The sequence below is a fragment of the Sander vitreus genome, chromosome 14 (genome assembly GCF_031162955.1).
Source record: "Sander vitreus isolate 19-12246 chromosome 14, sanVit1, whole genome shotgun sequence".
In the NCBI taxonomy this organism is placed as follows: Eukaryota; Metazoa; Chordata; class Actinopteri; order Perciformes; family Percidae; genus Sander; species Sander vitreus.
In genome coordinates this window covers 9,081,687-9,097,655 of record NC_135868.1, presented here as the reverse complement: position 1 = coordinate 9,097,655, position 15,969 = coordinate 9,081,687, and the positions used below count along the sequence as shown (strand labels likewise).

At 40.8% G+C, this 15,969-nt stretch overlaps 3 protein-coding genes across 3 annotated transcripts; 1 reads left to right on the top strand and 2 right to left on the bottom strand.

The window, feature by feature from the left end:
• Positions 1-2,916: 2,916 nt before the first annotated feature.
• cdca8 (cell division cycle associated 8) lies at positions 2,917-8,825 on the bottom strand. The gene is made up of 11 exons (XM_078267471.1): positions 8,714-8,825; positions 8,255-8,347; positions 6,381-6,509; positions 6,067-6,107; positions 5,844-5,919; positions 5,635-5,702; positions 5,430-5,512; positions 5,228-5,326; positions 4,770-4,899; positions 4,365-4,451; positions 2,917-4,019 (listed from the first exon to the last, which is right to left on the bottom strand). Exons 2-11 carry the CDS (start codon positions 8,343-8,345, stop codon positions 3,984-3,986), a joined length of 840 nt encoding a protein of 279 aa, XP_078123597.1. The 5' UTR covers positions 8,346-8,347; positions 8,714-8,825; the 3' UTR covers positions 2,917-3,983.
• A 79-nt stretch (positions 8,826-8,904) lies between these two features.
• Positions 8,905-11,836, top strand: airim (AFG2 interacting ribosome maturation factor). The gene is made up of 4 exons (XM_078267473.1): positions 8,905-9,385; positions 10,361-10,540; positions 10,619-10,737; positions 11,096-11,836. Exons 1-4 carry the CDS (start codon positions 9,117-9,119, stop codon positions 11,134-11,136), a joined length of 609 nt encoding a protein of 202 aa, XP_078123599.1. The 5' UTR covers positions 8,905-9,116; the 3' UTR covers positions 11,137-11,836.
• A 99-nt stretch (positions 11,837-11,935) lies between these two features.
• On the bottom strand, positions 11,936-15,584 carry cldn35 (claudin 35). The gene has a single exon (XM_078267472.1). The coding sequence runs from the start codon at positions 12,664-12,666 to the stop codon at positions 11,977-11,979; it is 690 nt and encodes a 229-aa protein (XP_078123598.1). The 5' UTR covers positions 12,667-15,584; the 3' UTR covers positions 11,936-11,976.
• Positions 15,585-15,969: the final 385 nt, after the last annotated feature.

Here is a 15,969-nt window from a genome sequence, read left to right as displayed (position 1 = left end):
GTTCATAGAAGATTATTGATGTTTTGGCCACATGAAACAACCTGTCAACAAAAGTGACATTTTTGCCATACAAAGTTTACACTGTCAGCACAATGGGAAGAACAGGAAAACCTCCCGATTTTAGACTGTTCATCCATTATTTCAAAATGGTTACTTTGACTGCTAGATCCTATAAATAACCTAAATTTGCTACTTTTTTTGTGTTGCACATTAATTCGTTACCAAGTGACTCAAGAAAAAAAACTAACAGCGTCTAGCTCCGTTTAAAGGGGTGATAGAATGCAAAACCGATTTTACCTTGTCATAGTTGAATAACGACAGTTTGGTGGGTAAGTAGGACATACATAGAACCTCAAAATCCCATTGACACCGCTTTCCTCTGCAAATCTCACAATTTGAAACTGCCTCTGAAAACGGGCATATCTCAACAAAGCTCATAGTTGACGTCAATGTGGCTGTACCTTATTTGGCTCTGGTCTCTACCTTTGTCACACCCCAACATTTACATAGGCTACACCACTGATCTGAGATCAGGTAGTCTTCTGAATAGGTTGAGCAGATCTCAGAAATTGTATACATTGTTCATCTGCTATTTTATCACTAAATTCACTTCTGAGACTTTTTAATGCGAAAAATCAACTATGTAGAGGTCAAATATGGGCAGTTCTACAAAAATGTATGGCTAAATGCAAATTTTGTCCGACTGTGTGTCGGAATTCAGCGGCCGGTGCTGCCTGGTTTGCTGCCTCGCCGCCCGGCCTGTCCTCCTTCACAGACCCCGGCCCGCTGTAAGCTAGATGGAGCTCCGTCACGGCCGACAGCCCATACCGCCCAAAGCCACCGTTTCTGGGTTACTGGACTACCAAACGCCGCTGCCCTGACAGAGCTCCAGGGCCTGCAGCTCCCTGTCCTCCTTCCCTTCTTCCTGCTAAATGGCCGGTGTGTGTGTGAGTGAGAGCACGGTCAGCGAGCTTGTTACGCCCACAATCTCTTACCACAGGTTCCAGTTAATCTTGCGTTGAGTTATTTAAATAAACGCCTCTTGTCCGCGAGTGAGCTGGATGGAGCTCTACCAATGAGAGCTAGCTTGCCTCCTCCTAACGAGAACTCTGAAATTCACAAAAATGAAATTGAAATTGGACAAAAGTGTTAGCTCAGCTTTGTAAGACCTTAGGGTAGCTGTGATATACATGCCGTGACGAAATTCAAAGTGTAAATATACGATAGTTATGCCATCAGCTGGCAGTCGGCCAGCTCCGCGGAGCCCCGGTAGTCCAGTAACCCAGAAACGGTGTCTTTGTCCTGGGTATTACGGCAGGATGCCGCTTTCACGTCAGACTGTGTGGAGCTCCTGAAGTCCGACAAGTCTTACCAAATTTGCGATTAGCCATACATTTTCATAAAACAGCCCATATTTGAGCTTTATATAATTGATTTCTCTATAATTGATAAAAAAAAGTCTCAGAAGTGAATTTAATAACGAAATAGCAGACAATGTATAACATTGCAGTGTCTGAAATATGAGACCTGCTGTCCTGTCTCCAATGTATGTGTATGTTGTTCGCTCAACCAATCAGCGCACAGCTCATCTAAAGATTCATGAGCATACCATATTTGAAAGAAAAGCTCTTGTTCCAAATAGGGCCATATTCACAGGGTAGTTAAGGGCCCATAGAATAGCACTTAGGCCATTTTCAGCCCAACCAATGTTACATACCCTATTAGGAGACCTTAAGGAACAGTGTGAAATACCCTATATAATCAATCATTCTATCACCCCTTTAAATTAGCTAAATCAATTGCTTTTGCTATTAGATTTTATTTAAATTCAACTGCCAATGATGGTGCCAGCTTCAGTCATTTTGGTCTGTTGACACTTGTGTAGTTGATTAACCAAGTGGGAGATATGTAGATGTCATAAATACAATAATATTGATTAGTGCAGCTTTAAAGACTACTTAACTGAACCATTTCTGCACAAATGTGTTGCTTTAAATCTCTCATTTTCTTTGGACTGATTTAAACCACTGCACAGAATGGACGCTAAAAAGTTGCTTGTGCAAGTGTTGAAGCATTTCTGTACCGTGTCTCCCTTCCGCTATCTCAGGTTCCAGTCGCTCATTCTGAACATCTCAGTGGATGATTTATGTAGAAGTGTTGCTCTGTGACCTCAAAATCCGCCCCATCCATACCACACCTGTCACTGCCTGCGTGCTTACTGAAAACCAAGCCATCCGTGCAAAATGGCAATTTTCCACCCACCTAGAGTATTAAAAAAAAAAAAAAAAAGGGATTCAATCCATTCTGAGGCAAAAGTCTACGATATGTACAGCAGGTGCGCGAGGGCTCAGTGCTCCGCTAACGAGGGAGCTGAACTGCACGCACCGCTGACCACATCTGTCGTTTGTAGGGATGCAGTTTGGTTTTTTACCTCTGCGACACAGTTTGCGCATCGAGAGACAGCAGATGATGAAGCGCTTAAGATGGATACAGATGGAAGGGACCAGGCCCGGTTTCAACTGGGGGCACAGAGTTCCACGCTGTGGCTTGATAGCATATGATGCATGAGAATCCAGCGGGAATAGCAAAGAGTTATGCATGTCTGTGTGGGCCCAAGGTGAGGCCGGTCTGACCCAGTTCACCATCCCAGGTGGAAACCCTAATGAGCTCATCAGGGCTAACGAAGCTTAACAAGCTTCTAATTGGCAGCGTTATGATGGCCCCGCAGGTCAGAGTGCAAGTTTCTGTGCAGCAGCGGTACAGCCTGCCACTTCCTGCCAACAGCACGTCACATGGCCCACTAATGTCCCTCTGTGTAAACAACGGTGTGTACTTTCACAAGAGGAACTTCTTACGTAAGCAATAGCATCAGTTTGTTTAGCTGTAGAGGAAAATTCCACACAAAAGCAGTGGACCAACACTGTAGAGCCACTTTATTTATTAACCCCCTCTGCTACCATAAACTAAAAGCTCAGCAGTGTGGTGCACAACAAGAAAACTGTGATATAGATTTTTTTCGCCCCTGATGTACATCAAAGTATTCAAAACTACAATACAGTAGGCCTACTGTGTTTAAGGTTCTTAAAGTGAATATCAAAGATTGCGAGTGTTAGTTTTCTTGAGCAGCAGCAGAAGAAATAAGCTCTGAAAAAGGGTTTTACTGACATTTCTGGTCTAATGACCACAGATTTTAATACTGAGGACAGGTTACAACTGGAGAAAAAGCAGAATTGTCAGAAGAGGCTGCTCTGACTAAGCCAGACAAGCAAGCTTCTTTTATGAAATGCTGCCACCTACTGGTCACCATGTAAAGGTACAGCTTGAAGATATTTTCCCAAAAGACAAAACCGGTCCTGTATGTTTTACTAACACATAATTATAGCATCATATTAAATAATGACATGGTTGGCTTTCTTGTGATAAAGCTTCTCATCCACACCCTTATCAACCAACACATCCCCATCCCAAATAAACCATATCACACAATTGAAAGCTGTGGTCAGAATCCTTAGTTTTGCAGCTAAAGAGTGATCTATGTACATAGATAAATTGTTGATTCAACAATGACAAAATAAAAAACACAATAAATGTAAGATTAGAGTGTACTTACAAATCAAAGAATGAACAGTAAATCATATTTGCAGAGTACAGACCCATCAATTAACTGGCTTGTAGGACAACGAAAATCCAAACTTTACAAGTCTGACTGGCCGACAGGAATAAAAGACTGGAAAAGCACTAAAATGAAACTGACATTAGGCAGAATTCCCCCAAGGATTGACCCTAATGCTCGAAAAGCATTAGGAAAGAAATTAGTAAGGACTATATTACAAAAGTAAATGAATAAAACAAAAAAAAAAAAAAAGGTAAAATAACCCCCATTTATCTCACCTATAAGTAAAACCACAGAAGAGCACGCAAAGCTTTAAAATATAGATAAAATGTCTTTAAAATAATGTACAAGTCGACAGAAGAGGGTTAGGTCACTCTGATGTTCCACACAGGGTTGTAAGGCGATTCTGTCAAGAAGAAGAAAAGAAAAAAACAATGATGAGAATTAAAGCATATGCAAGAATCTCACACCTACTGCTATATTAATCTAGGAGCAAAACAGCACTTCCAATTCCTCCCCCCGTATACATTCTATTGTATGCATGTTAGCGTATTCATACCACTGCTAATACTGCATATATGCATTCATATCCCTTACTGTGTATTCCACATTCTACTTATTCTATATTTTAGTCTGTCAATTCTGTTCGTTACCCTGACCTTTACTGCTTTTCTGCACTTCTGTTAGATGCTAAACTGCACTTCGTTGTCTTAGTACCTGTACAATGACAATAAAGTTGAATCTAATGTACCTGCAGCAGCCGAATGCTCGTCAGAGCGGTCTCATCCAGTAGAGACAGGTCCACTGAGTCCAACTGACTGGCCAATAACTGAATGCTCTGGATCAACACGTTACAAGACATTGGTTAATTAGCCTGATTTTCCAAAGTCATACAATAAAAAAAAAAAAAACAATGGTCACATCTAAAATAAATACAGGCCTAGCACACAGACGACGGATAAATACTCAAAGTTCCTCAGCAATATTAGTGTAGTGTGGTCATATTTTGCAATATGGACTCAAAAATCAAATGCAAATTAACCGTTCTGTTCGAATAATAATCCGATAATAAAGTGTTCGTAATTTTATCCATGGTTAAAACAATTCTTTACTTAAAATGAATTGCCCTGTAGGATCCAGCTAACTGCGCACTCACCTCTCCGTTGCCAATGGGAACGTTGATGACAATGTCCTCATTTCCTGCTGAAATGGGAGAGCCGTTGACTGAAATGCTATACACCCTCTCTTTGTGGCGGGGAATCCTCACAGCAGGGGTCTTAGGAAGCCTGAGGGAATAAAGCTTTGAATGGTGAGTATTATGAACCCCTCACTCACTGTGTAATGTTTTCGATTTAAAAAGAAGATTAAAGAGAGTAAAAATTGCACTAGTACAGAAACATTTCAAATTAGTGAGATAGCTATGAGAACACGTCCCTGGTGCCTATTTAATGTATAAAATATAAAAGATGCTAAATCTTGCAGATCAAATCAAAAAAAAAAAAAGCAGTGCTTTAAAGATCAACCTGAGATTTTATGCGATTTGGGCATTTTCATCACAATCAGTATAACAATAAAAACCAATAACTGTACAGGAATTACACACACCCTGCTTACCTTGGGTCGAAGCGTGGAGTAATGAGGGGAGTGGGACCCATCATAAAAGAAGAATCCAGCATACTCCTGGCAGGAGTGACCAATGGCTTCCTGGTCGATCTGAATCCAGATAGAGACAGTTTAGTATGACATTATTATGCTACTGAACTTAAGAAAAGGGGTTAAAAAAAAAAAAAAAAAGAGAGAGAGAGAGAAGGTTTACCGTCTGATGGAGTTGTTCTGCTTGCTGATTGTCAGCGCCTTTGCTCTTTTTGATGTAGTTGGCGGTTTCCTTGTTGCTTTGCCCTGAATTAGGAACAAGCAGTTAAACAGACATCCGGTCCATGCATTTATGATTGATTATGCTCTCAAACACTCAGTTGCATTTTCTGACTCTTAAGCATGTTTGAATAAAAATCAGCCATTACCTTCCTTGTTGTGGCCGGGGTCTTTTCATCCTCCGAACTGCAATTGGCTGCACCCTTTTTCTTTGATGCTGTGGGAGACAAAAAAAAATACGGGATAAAATCCACTTAAATTCGTGACTGGGTTGAAATAATTTGTACATACTTATTCCATCCCATCCAAAGCAGACTTGTTGAATTTAAGACTACTTAAAAAAGTAGTTTTAACATACTTTTCTTGACTGATTTCAGAAGGACTGCGTGGTCCTCTGCCACAACACTGTCAACAATAGCAGCTTCCTCTTCTCTCTGTTAACAGATAGACGAGAATAAAGAACTGAATCAATGTTTAATAGCGTACAGAGTGTGCCTGGCCTGCACAAACCAAAGCTATTTCGAAATCTGTGACACTGTGAATTATGATACAAAATAATTGAGAAAGATAAATCACCTCACCTTTGTATTATCCACTTCTGGTGACTTTGGTTTCTCAGCCCCTTGAGTGAGTGAGTGAGTGAGTGATATTTCATTTAAGGATATTTAAAAAGAATAAAACAGTATACATAGCGGTTTCTCATTTTACACAATATATGCAACACCAGTTTTACAAGTAAGTATGTATAACATGTTTATGAGTCAAATTCTAGATCTGCAGTTATTTTTTATGAAACTGGCACAAAACGCTAAAGTGACACAATTGCATCATTTCTTAAAAAAAAACATTCACAGAATTGTGGATTAGACTAATCTGAGAGCGTTTGTCAACTCACTGAAATGTTCCAACCAGACCATTTGACGGACAGCCTTGGGGAGCTTAATTTGTGCCATGTTGTAGCTGTTGTCAACATTTTTCAGCAGCTGGTTGAGCTTCTCTTTCAGTTGACCAACTCTGGTCTTCACTGTGAAAACACAACAAGAGCTTTAGATTACACACTACCCTGCAGTTTATAAAGTAGTTAAATTGACACATTGACAAACTACAACAATAAATGCCCCCTTAGTTAGTTACAAGAAATTGCAGTACAGAAAGGTCCAAGGAAACACTATAGCCATTACAGTTTGTTGACCAGAGAGTATTGCTTTGTTTATTTTTCAACTGTACAATGTTAGGCTCGGTACACATCTTAGTCACAGTTATTTAATAACTAAATGATATTGGTAAATGCATGCATGTATAACGATATCTCATTTAATATTCATCCAATGTCAATATATCAGTGATGCCCTCTAAAATCTTTCAGGCTCTGTAATAGTAGTAGTAGTAGTAGTAATAATAATAATAATAATAATAATAATAATAATAATGGCGATGCGATTAAGGGCCGAGCATAACGCGGTAATTATTATTATTTTTTTGAAAATCGCATTAATCACATACCAGCATTTATTAATTTATTTTACACTTCACTCGGCTTCACGTCGTGCCTAACAGGCTACTATTTTGACCCTTTGCCGCACCGTTACTTATCATCAAGCTGTGATACATCCTGCTGCTGCAGGCTGCAGGCATGATGGAGAAAGACAGCAGCAACACAGTTCTGGATGGCGCTTTTTATTTTCCAAAACTCCCGGACGGCTCGTACACAAGTCGAAAGCCATATGCACATTGTGTAAAGCCGAATTAAAATAGCACCGAAGCACGTCAAGCTTGAGCTACCACCTACGGAGCTAATTAACGTGACTCAGGTCGATGCTACACACTAGCATGCTACCCACTCAGGCAAAGCAGTATTTTGGAGAGTGCTACTTGCCGACCTGTGGATGAAACCAAATCCCAAAAAAATTACTACAGCTATTGCGAAACGGGTGGCAACTAACTGCAGACCTGTCAGCATCGTAGAGGACTCGGGTCTTAAAGACGTACTACGGTTGGCATGTTCTGACCCGTCTCATTACCGTCGAGGGGGACAGTAGTTTTCACAGATACACAGCCTGTACGGCACGGAGAAAGCAGCCCAACTGGAACTGCTGCAAAGTCTCATTCATCTCATCATTAACCGGTGATCACTGGACGTCAGTGAGTAATCAACATTATTTAGGAGTTACTAAACACTATAGTGACTCTAGTAAGGATAGGGATTTTTAGTTTTTTAGTTAAGTACTTGGAGGAATTGTGCAATAATGACAGATTCACACATTTTTCTTTTGTTTACAGTAAATAAATAATAACAAATACAAATCTTAAAGTAAAGTTCATAAAGTAACTTTCCTTGCATTCATTTGATTCCCAATCAAGATACATTGGTAAGAATGGCTTTCCATTGTTAATATGTACTTAAAGACAGTTCTGAAATGCAAAATAATAGAATGTTAATCATGTGATAAAATATGCGATTAATCGCTATTAACTATATAAATTCGGCGATTAATCGCGATTAAAAAATTAATCGTTTGACAGCCCTAATAATAATTCAATATTAAGGGGGCCATTCTGCATAGCAATACCACTGGTATGATCCTAAAGGTGTAACGTTACCCAGCAACATGAAGCAAGCCTGCCTGGGAGTGTTGGTCAAAGTGAATTTCTAAGTCAAACTAAAACAAGCTAACGTTAATCATAACGTTAGCACATTGCACAGGGCACTGCTTTACAAAAGTACCGTGTATACCGACTACAGTTGAAAAATAAGGGACATATATTCACCCTCGCTGTCAAAATCCTCCAGAAAAGCTTCCAGCTTGGCCGTCTTGGGGTTGTTTTTCCGTTGTTTGGTGGTCCTTTTCCTGGGAGCCATGTCTGCATGGATAGGTAGCGGAAACGAAGTAAATTAACCCACGCTTGACAACACGACACAGTAATACCATCAGGTTACATTGTGTAGCTTTAGAATATAATAAAGAATAGAATATAACTTCATCCAGCGTTTTAAAAAGAAACTGGCGACATGCGGCTGGTTGGTAATCGAGCTAACGTTACGGTTACTTGTTCTAGCTAACGTTAGTTAGCAAGACCAGTAACGTTAGCTTGCCTCGCAAGCTCGCTGACTTGCTTACTTACTGACAGTTTCTATCACACGCACAAACACTTAATAAAACACTCTAAATCCTTATTATTTTGTTTACAATAGTGATCCATATTTCGTAAGCAATTAACGTTACTTACCTGATTATGTTTTTCTTCTTCGTCGGACGGACTCTTTACTTTCTCTCTCTCTCTGTGTTCTTCACAAAGCCGTTTTCAAATGTCGGCGCGGGGAGGGGCTAGGCGCAACGTCAGCCAATTAGGACGCGTGTGTGCTTCGCGTCACGAAAAATGTTTCTCGGCCAATCGTAGCCCCAAACGTCAGTGTTTACATCAGAAGGACGGAAATGGGTTCAGGCAACATGGTAGAAATGTGATTTTATTAGCAGTTAACATTACCTCACTTTTAAAGGGTTACAGGAACTGTATTAAAAGAGTCAGTTGCTCCAAAACGGATTAAAATCATTTAAATACAAGGATCCGATTACTGCACACATGCGGTTTTGCTTTTGTGGTCAACTGATGTCTAAAATCAACAACTGAAATGTCCAAACCTGCACTTATTTCACTTCATCAAGCACTGAAGAAAAGCTTCCAGAGTCTTGAAAACAATCAGAAAGTATGGTCGAGTGTGTTAGCCGATTGCAGCCCTCTGATGGTGTCTCTAGGTAACTTGGCGGAGCAGTCGCGAGCGCTTTCCAACGTCCAGATCTCCAACACACCGCTCAGAGACTTTCCTGAGCTGGAGGAACGGCTGCGTTTCAAGCTCCTACAAGCCACGGATACAGTGCTGGGCAAACTCAATGAGAAGGTGTAAGTAGCTGGGTAAACACCGCAACACAAATGAAGACTGTGATGATGATGTACAGAGATCTACACTTTTTGACATATATAGCTGATGTTGTTGCTTAATAATCAGTCGTTTAACAGCAGCCAATCAGGGCCAGCTCTAGAGGGGCCCTGGGCAGATATGACCTATGGGCCTCTACTGACCCCCTGTTTCAAGTGAGCGAAAACGTGTCTGATGCCACTCTTTTTCAGTGATACATGTCTTTTCTGACTGATGTCACTGTTAATTATTGGTATGCTAATGCCATTTTACCGTACTTCACTCATGTTTTACTGACAGGTATCACTTTGTGCCGGCATATACAGATTTTTGCTGTCATGTGCTACCACTGATTATGATATGCCGCTGTTATTTGTGTCTTATAAACGGGTTGTTACTCCTGTTTCACTGGCAGATACAACTTTTCACCGTCATACTGTCATATCACCCTTCACTTTCCATTAAAAAGAGACCATCGCCATGTGCCAGTGATAAGTGGTATCTAACCGTGGAACGAGAACTAAAAGCAGCGACATATAATGATCAGCAGTGGCTTATGCCAGTGGAAAGTTGTATCTGTTAGTAAAACGTGAGTGACATTCCGTTTAGAAGTGCCACAAGCCAGTAGAACGACAGCACATACCACTCTGAATCAGCACCAGCCACTTTTAAATATCTGCACTGCTGCCCGTTCCTCTCCACACTCTCTCTGACCGCTATGTGCAGGTACAGTGCCCATGCATTATTCATAGCAACTTCATTATATTCTGTCCAGAGACCCCAAAAAAAAAAAACAGTACTCTTATGTGTCAAATTTTTGGGTAAATGATTAGACGCATTTATTAAGGAATGATTCACCTTAGCACAATATCAGCTAAAATAATAAAGGGTTTAAAACTAGATTTTGGATTTTGACAAATCTATACTATCTTTTCATCTCTTTTTTCTCTCTCTGTCAGGTCTTCTCTACAGTCGGTCAGAGATTCCATCAGTAACCAGGTTTTTGCAGTCTTCCAGCATTACGAGCAGAACACAGACAGTCTGGATCTGCTCACCGTAACCGAGCGCTCCGCCACCGCCCCGTCTGTCTCTGACATGCTGGAGTGGCTGCAGGATGCCGAGCGTCACTACCGACAACAGTATCCATTCTGTTAAGGTTTGCATTGGGTTTGTGTTATGTTTGGGGGCTTTTTTTTTTCCTCAACTCATGTGTTCAGATTTCTGAGGAGGAAGACTCTGCTGCAGACTCTGAGGGCAGATGATCTTTCCCTTTTAGAATTGGCTCCCAAAAGATGGAAATCCTGGGAGTCTCCCAGTGCAGAAGACCACATCAAAGGTAAAGTGTCTTACATAATGTTGATAACTTCATTGTAACGCTCTGTTCAAATAATAACTTTTATTTTATATATATATATATGATTCTCAATAAACAGTTTAAAACAGTGGTATGTTCTAGTCCACACTCAGTGTTGCCACTATCACATATTGACAAGGTATCTTGTGTTTGTTAGGCTATTTTGTTTTTGGTAAAATGTTTTATGACAATAGATAATTGGCTATGTTTTTATACAAGCAGACCAGAGACCAACTCTCAGCCAAATCTATAATGGCTGTTGTTTCATTAGCTGTCAGTGTTAGTAGTAGGGGCGCTAAAGATTTGTAGGTAAACTAATTACTTCTCTGTCTTCTTTCAGATACACTTTGCAAAGTGTCCTTCTTTATTGAGTCCCAATAAAAAGAGAGAAAAAGCAACATGTATGGAACTTTGACCAGCATTTAAATCTGACTGCATTCATATGAAGAGGCTAGAAGAGATGAGCAAACATACGTAGACGGACACATTTCCTGTGGATTTTAGAGAAAGGACTGGATTTTTATTGTGTCATAGAATAGTCCCTAGACATGTTCTTGGATGGAAAGTGTGTGCATGTACAATACTTTATATGGTAATTGAAGATGAAGAGGCAATTACAACATAGATTTTTTTTGTTTTCACAAAAAAGGACCCTGTGGCGTTATTTCATACTTGATTGACGACATTGTTGTCTGTGATGGTTAAAAATGGCCCAAACCAGACAGTTGTAAGACATAGTGAAGCACGCTTTAACAAACTCTTTTTATTTCACACTTTCGATGTAGGCACACTCAGTCAAGGCTTCGTGTGACAAATCGAGAGGCAATGTCACAGAAAAACTGCTATAGAAATCACTGCAATCTGCACAACACAAGCCACAATTAAAGCCATCATAACAGTCATACTTTTCGCTTTGACAACATAGGCAATGGGCTTCCTTCAGACTACTATAAATCACAATGCAGTAAAAGTCAAACTTCAAACAAACGTGAAAGTACTGAAGACACATTTCACATTACAAAGAGATATACAAAATATAGGTTGAATGTATTACTAAATAAATATATAAACTATGCTGATATACTTCTACTACAATTTATTGTTTACAATTAAAGAATTAAAACTTGAGACAGCAAATTTAGGAAAGAACCCAGAGTTTTCAACAGCATTCCCTTTTAAACTTCCTCCCTCTCCACCTACTGCTGTTCCTTCCTCCTCTTCCTATACATACTCCTTTAATGGTACACTATTACATGTGATAGGTTTTGGAGGATCTGGTGCTAAAGCGGGTGAATTAGCAAAGCTCCGGCCTATATAGCCCCTGCGGTACCTGCCGCTCCTCTCCATGAGGGGACAGGTGCTGCTCAACACAGCTCCACTGATCATGAGAATAACCGCAGACGCCCAGCCCAGATAAATAGCCTGACCCAGCTCTCGTTTGTGCATCACTGGCACGTTGGGGTTATAGAAATCCTGGATGACCGTGTTAGCAGTCCAGGAAATGGGAATCAGCACGCACAGGCCGGTCAGAATGAAGAGAACCCCGCCTGAGAGTGCGATGCCCGCCTTGGCCCGGCGGTCGTCCCCGGCACAGGTGGTGCACTTCATGCCGCAGCAGGACACTGTGCAGGAGAGCCAGCCCATGAAGATGGCCAGACACATGAGGGCGCGGGCCGCCTGGATGTCTGGAGGTAATGCCAGCAGGGAGTCATATGTCTTACACTGCATGTGACCAGTGGTCTGGTAGATGCAGTTCATCCAGATGCCTTCCCACTTGATCTCTGAGGTCAGGATGTTGCTGCCGATGAAGGCCGAGACCTTCCACTGAGGCAAGGCCGTGACAGCGATCGCCATGATCCAGCCAGTCACTGCGCAGGTGAAGCTGATCAGCTGCATGCCAGTGTTCGCCATGATGACAACACTTTTTAGTCCAGTTTATAGGGGATTATAGGGTCCTCTCTTTCTACTACAGTTGCCTCTTATTTTGTTTATCCTTCTTTGTGGTCTTCAAAGTCGACTCCTTTGTTTTACTTGTCCCCTTCCTGTCTGGCTTGGACAAGCTTCCTACGGTCTCTGTCCCAATGCCACTTTGTCAGCAGCCATTTTCTTCTCTTTTTCTTTTCCTCTTCAACATCTGCTCACTGTTCCACTTGTCCTCAATTCCCCGTTACCCAGAAGTAATCACTCTCTTTCTCTCCACAGTCATTCACCTTTTTCCAAAGGATCAGAGGTACTTTCTCCTCCTTTTCATTTCTCAGTTTGATTCAATGCATTATTGAGCAGCTAATAGCTGTGCAGCCACCTGTGGCAGCCCGCAATAGCAGGATCGATCGGACTTTACGGTCCAGGCCTTGTGGATGAAATGGATCCAAGCCAGGTTTTTTTTTTTTTTTTTCTTTGTGGAAATGTTTCTTTGCCTTCAGCTCTGGTTCAAATCCAGGAGGCCAATTGTTGAACTGCAGTGTATTTGAGCATCACACTCCTGGTATGGTGTAGCCTTACCTAGATGGATCAGACTGATGTAACCCAATACTTGAACTCAAGGCCACTGATGCTGCTGTGCATGTATCCTGTCACAGCAAGGTTGAAAAGGGAGATGCTTGATTACACAGAATAAAACTCTGCGTAGCTTTTTACCTCTTAGTCAACAGAAATCCAATATTTGGTCCTCAAGGAATAAATGAAACAAACATCCTGCTGAGATGAAAAATCAGCTGTTTCAGAGTCAATCAAAAGAGGTTATTCCAGCCACTTATTTGAGCAGGTTTTTCCAAGAATCCACATCAAACTTAGGAGACTGGCTTCTAAATCGGTCTCTTATTCAAAAAAAGTACAGGCTTCCAGAGGAAAACAGACAGCAGAGCTCGTCATCAGACACTGCTGCCGGTGCCAGCTGAAGTATCTCCTTGTTGATAATAAACGGCACTGGGGTCCAAGCCCTGAGAAGGCCACTTCAGCTGCTGTTCGGCTTCACCCTTCCCCCAACTGCTTCCTTTGGTAGCAATGTATCCCGAATGGGTCAGTCTGGTCCCAAACAAGGGTATAAATAACAAATCAGGGCCGTATAGTCAGACTTCTGGATAAGTAGAGCATCTGTTCACTCCCTTTCATCTTCAGTACCGCCGTTGACAGTCAAACCTGTGAGTGTAACACTGAACCCCAGGGGTGAAAAAAACAGCGATGCAGGAGGGAGGGAGGGAGAGGGCAAGACAACAAAAGGAAGGAGGGAGGGATGGATGGATGGCCGAGGATGGAGCGCTGTCTGTAGGTGGATCAGTTAACACAAAGACAACATGGCAAACGTGTGGTATTGCTTTGTAGCACACAAACATGTATTTTAAAAGGAGCACAAAATGACCTTTCACTTATCCTTTGTCTGCAATGAAAGAGAGAAAGTGCTTCACAAAAGGGGCCATAGGTTGTTTTTTTTCCTCTCTCTAACGACTGTGGTTGAAATATTTTGAATATTTTTGTGTCATCTGGACAAAGGAAATAACAAAACCCTAAATTCTGACATTTGTCCCAACATTGATTTGTTTAATCTTAATAGTTTTGTGTCATTTCAATTAGATTTAATAACAGACTGAATATAGCAAGTCTATACAGGTGATTTATTAGGGTTATTATTAATATATTAAATAAACCGCTAGAGGTGGGAAAAAAATAGACCCTGGTTTTAACAGCATGATCTGACAGCACCTCTATTCAGAAATGTCCCTTCTACCCAAGACTGCTCTCGTTCCACGTGCATTACACTGAACCTTGGTGTGCCATTGTGCCGATGAATTAAATATCATGGCATTAAGATCTGTGGTTCGGGTTTCCTTTCTTCTGTAGCCCCCGCTCTCCTTGGTAACGGTGGTCATGACAACCATCCGTGACACAGAAAACGGGAGAGTAGAGGGGATGATACACAAAGGGAAGCAGAGGAAGGTGACACATACCAATGATGGCTATCCAGGCTGAATGAATAAACAGACAGATGTAGGTGTGTGCCTATAGCAGGGACATTACACTACAGCTAATGCAGCCTGATATTGAGCATAATAAAGAGAAATACCACCACATGGGGGGGGTAAATGAGGTTTGTTCTTGTTCATTTTACATACAAAAATATTGAAATTATTGGAAATTCCTTGCATTCCCTTGTTCCAGAGAGGTCAGACCAGCTGACTGCATGAGCTCTTTTACCTGAGGCACCAGGAGGGGAGGGGGGGTGCTGCCAACACAACAACCACAGCTTTCTATCCAAAGTCACGGGGAAAAGTGGTACATTTAGTGAGAAATCAGCTCTTAAATGTTTTTCTAAAGGATAACCACGTCAAGACGTGAATTTTAAATCTATTTTTAATATTAAACATTAAGTTACAACCATTTATGGACTAATGCAAGATAAAAATACTATCATTTATTTTATTTATTTTTATCCATTCTGCTTTTTGAATAAGTTTTGCCACCAGCAAGTTTGTTTTGATAAACATCAGTATAAATAGATCAGTAATTAAATTGTTCAAACATGACAGAGCTCTCAATCAAATGCTCATTTTTAGTTGATTGCTCTTTTGTTTTACTGTTTTATGAAAAATTGTTATGCTGTGACGATTTCTTTGTGTTCTTTTAAAAACGTATTTGAACCGCTGCCTACCTTACATTCACTTCGGATATTACAGGGAAAGCAAAATTTCTTCTCACACATTTTCAGCTCGAAACATTGGTGTCTAAGTGGACTGCTGGTAATGATCTAATAAAAAGAAAAATGTATGAGGATAATTTGTGAATACTTGTCCTACTTTTATGTGAATTCAGTGGACTTTGGTTACGGACTGAAAACATTATTTTGCCTGTGTACCTGCTAGGATGTTAAACGGGGCCAAACAAATATAAATTATTTACAGTTCAAGCTGCTACACAAGTTACTAGCTACAGAAATACATATTTTAGCATTTTACATGTCTAGGTAAGGCCCTGAGCTACAGAATATAACATAAGCCCATAGATCCTCAGGCCCATACACTGTTTGAGTGTAAAGAGTAAGAACGAGTTCTTAGCAGTTGTTGAGATGGGCTCACTTAAAAAGGAAGTTCAGCATGACTGCATCTACACTGGTAAACATGGAAAGAAAACACAGGTGTGTAAGAAAACAAGATATCTTCATGCCTCATTCAGCTGTTCTAAGATGGCCATCGAGGTGAGAAAATGGAAAGATCATGTTAC

Bases quoted from the DNA above. Each gene is read 5' to 3' on its own strand.
- airim (XM_078267473.1), top strand. From the start codon at position 9,117: ATGTCCAAACCTGCACTTATTTCACTTCATCAAGCACTGAAGAAAAGC. The intron at 9,386-10,360 runs GTAAGTAGCTGG...TCTCTCTGTCAG, and splicing joins GGCAAACTCAATGAGAAGGT to GTCTTCTCTACAGTCGGTCA. The intron at 10,738-11,095 runs GTAAAGTGTCTT...GTCTTCTTTCAG, and splicing joins TGCAGAAGACCACATCAAAG to ATACACTTTGCAAAGTGTCC.
- cdca8 (XM_078267471.1), bottom strand. From the start codon at position 8,345: ATGGCTCCCAGGAAAAGGACCACCAAACAACGGAAAAACAACCCCAAG. The intron at 6,510-8,254 runs GTGAATATATGT...GTGTTTTCACAG, and splicing joins GGAGGATTTTGACAGCGAGG to TGAAGACCAGAGTTGGTCAA. The intron at 5,513-5,634 runs GTAATGGCTGAT...TTCCTAATTCAG, and splicing joins CCCCGGCCACAACAAGGAAG to GGCAAAGCAACAAGGAAACC.
- cldn35 (XM_078267472.1), bottom strand. From the start codon at position 12,666: ATGGCGAACACTGGCATGCAGCTGATCAGCTTCACCTGCGCAGTGACT.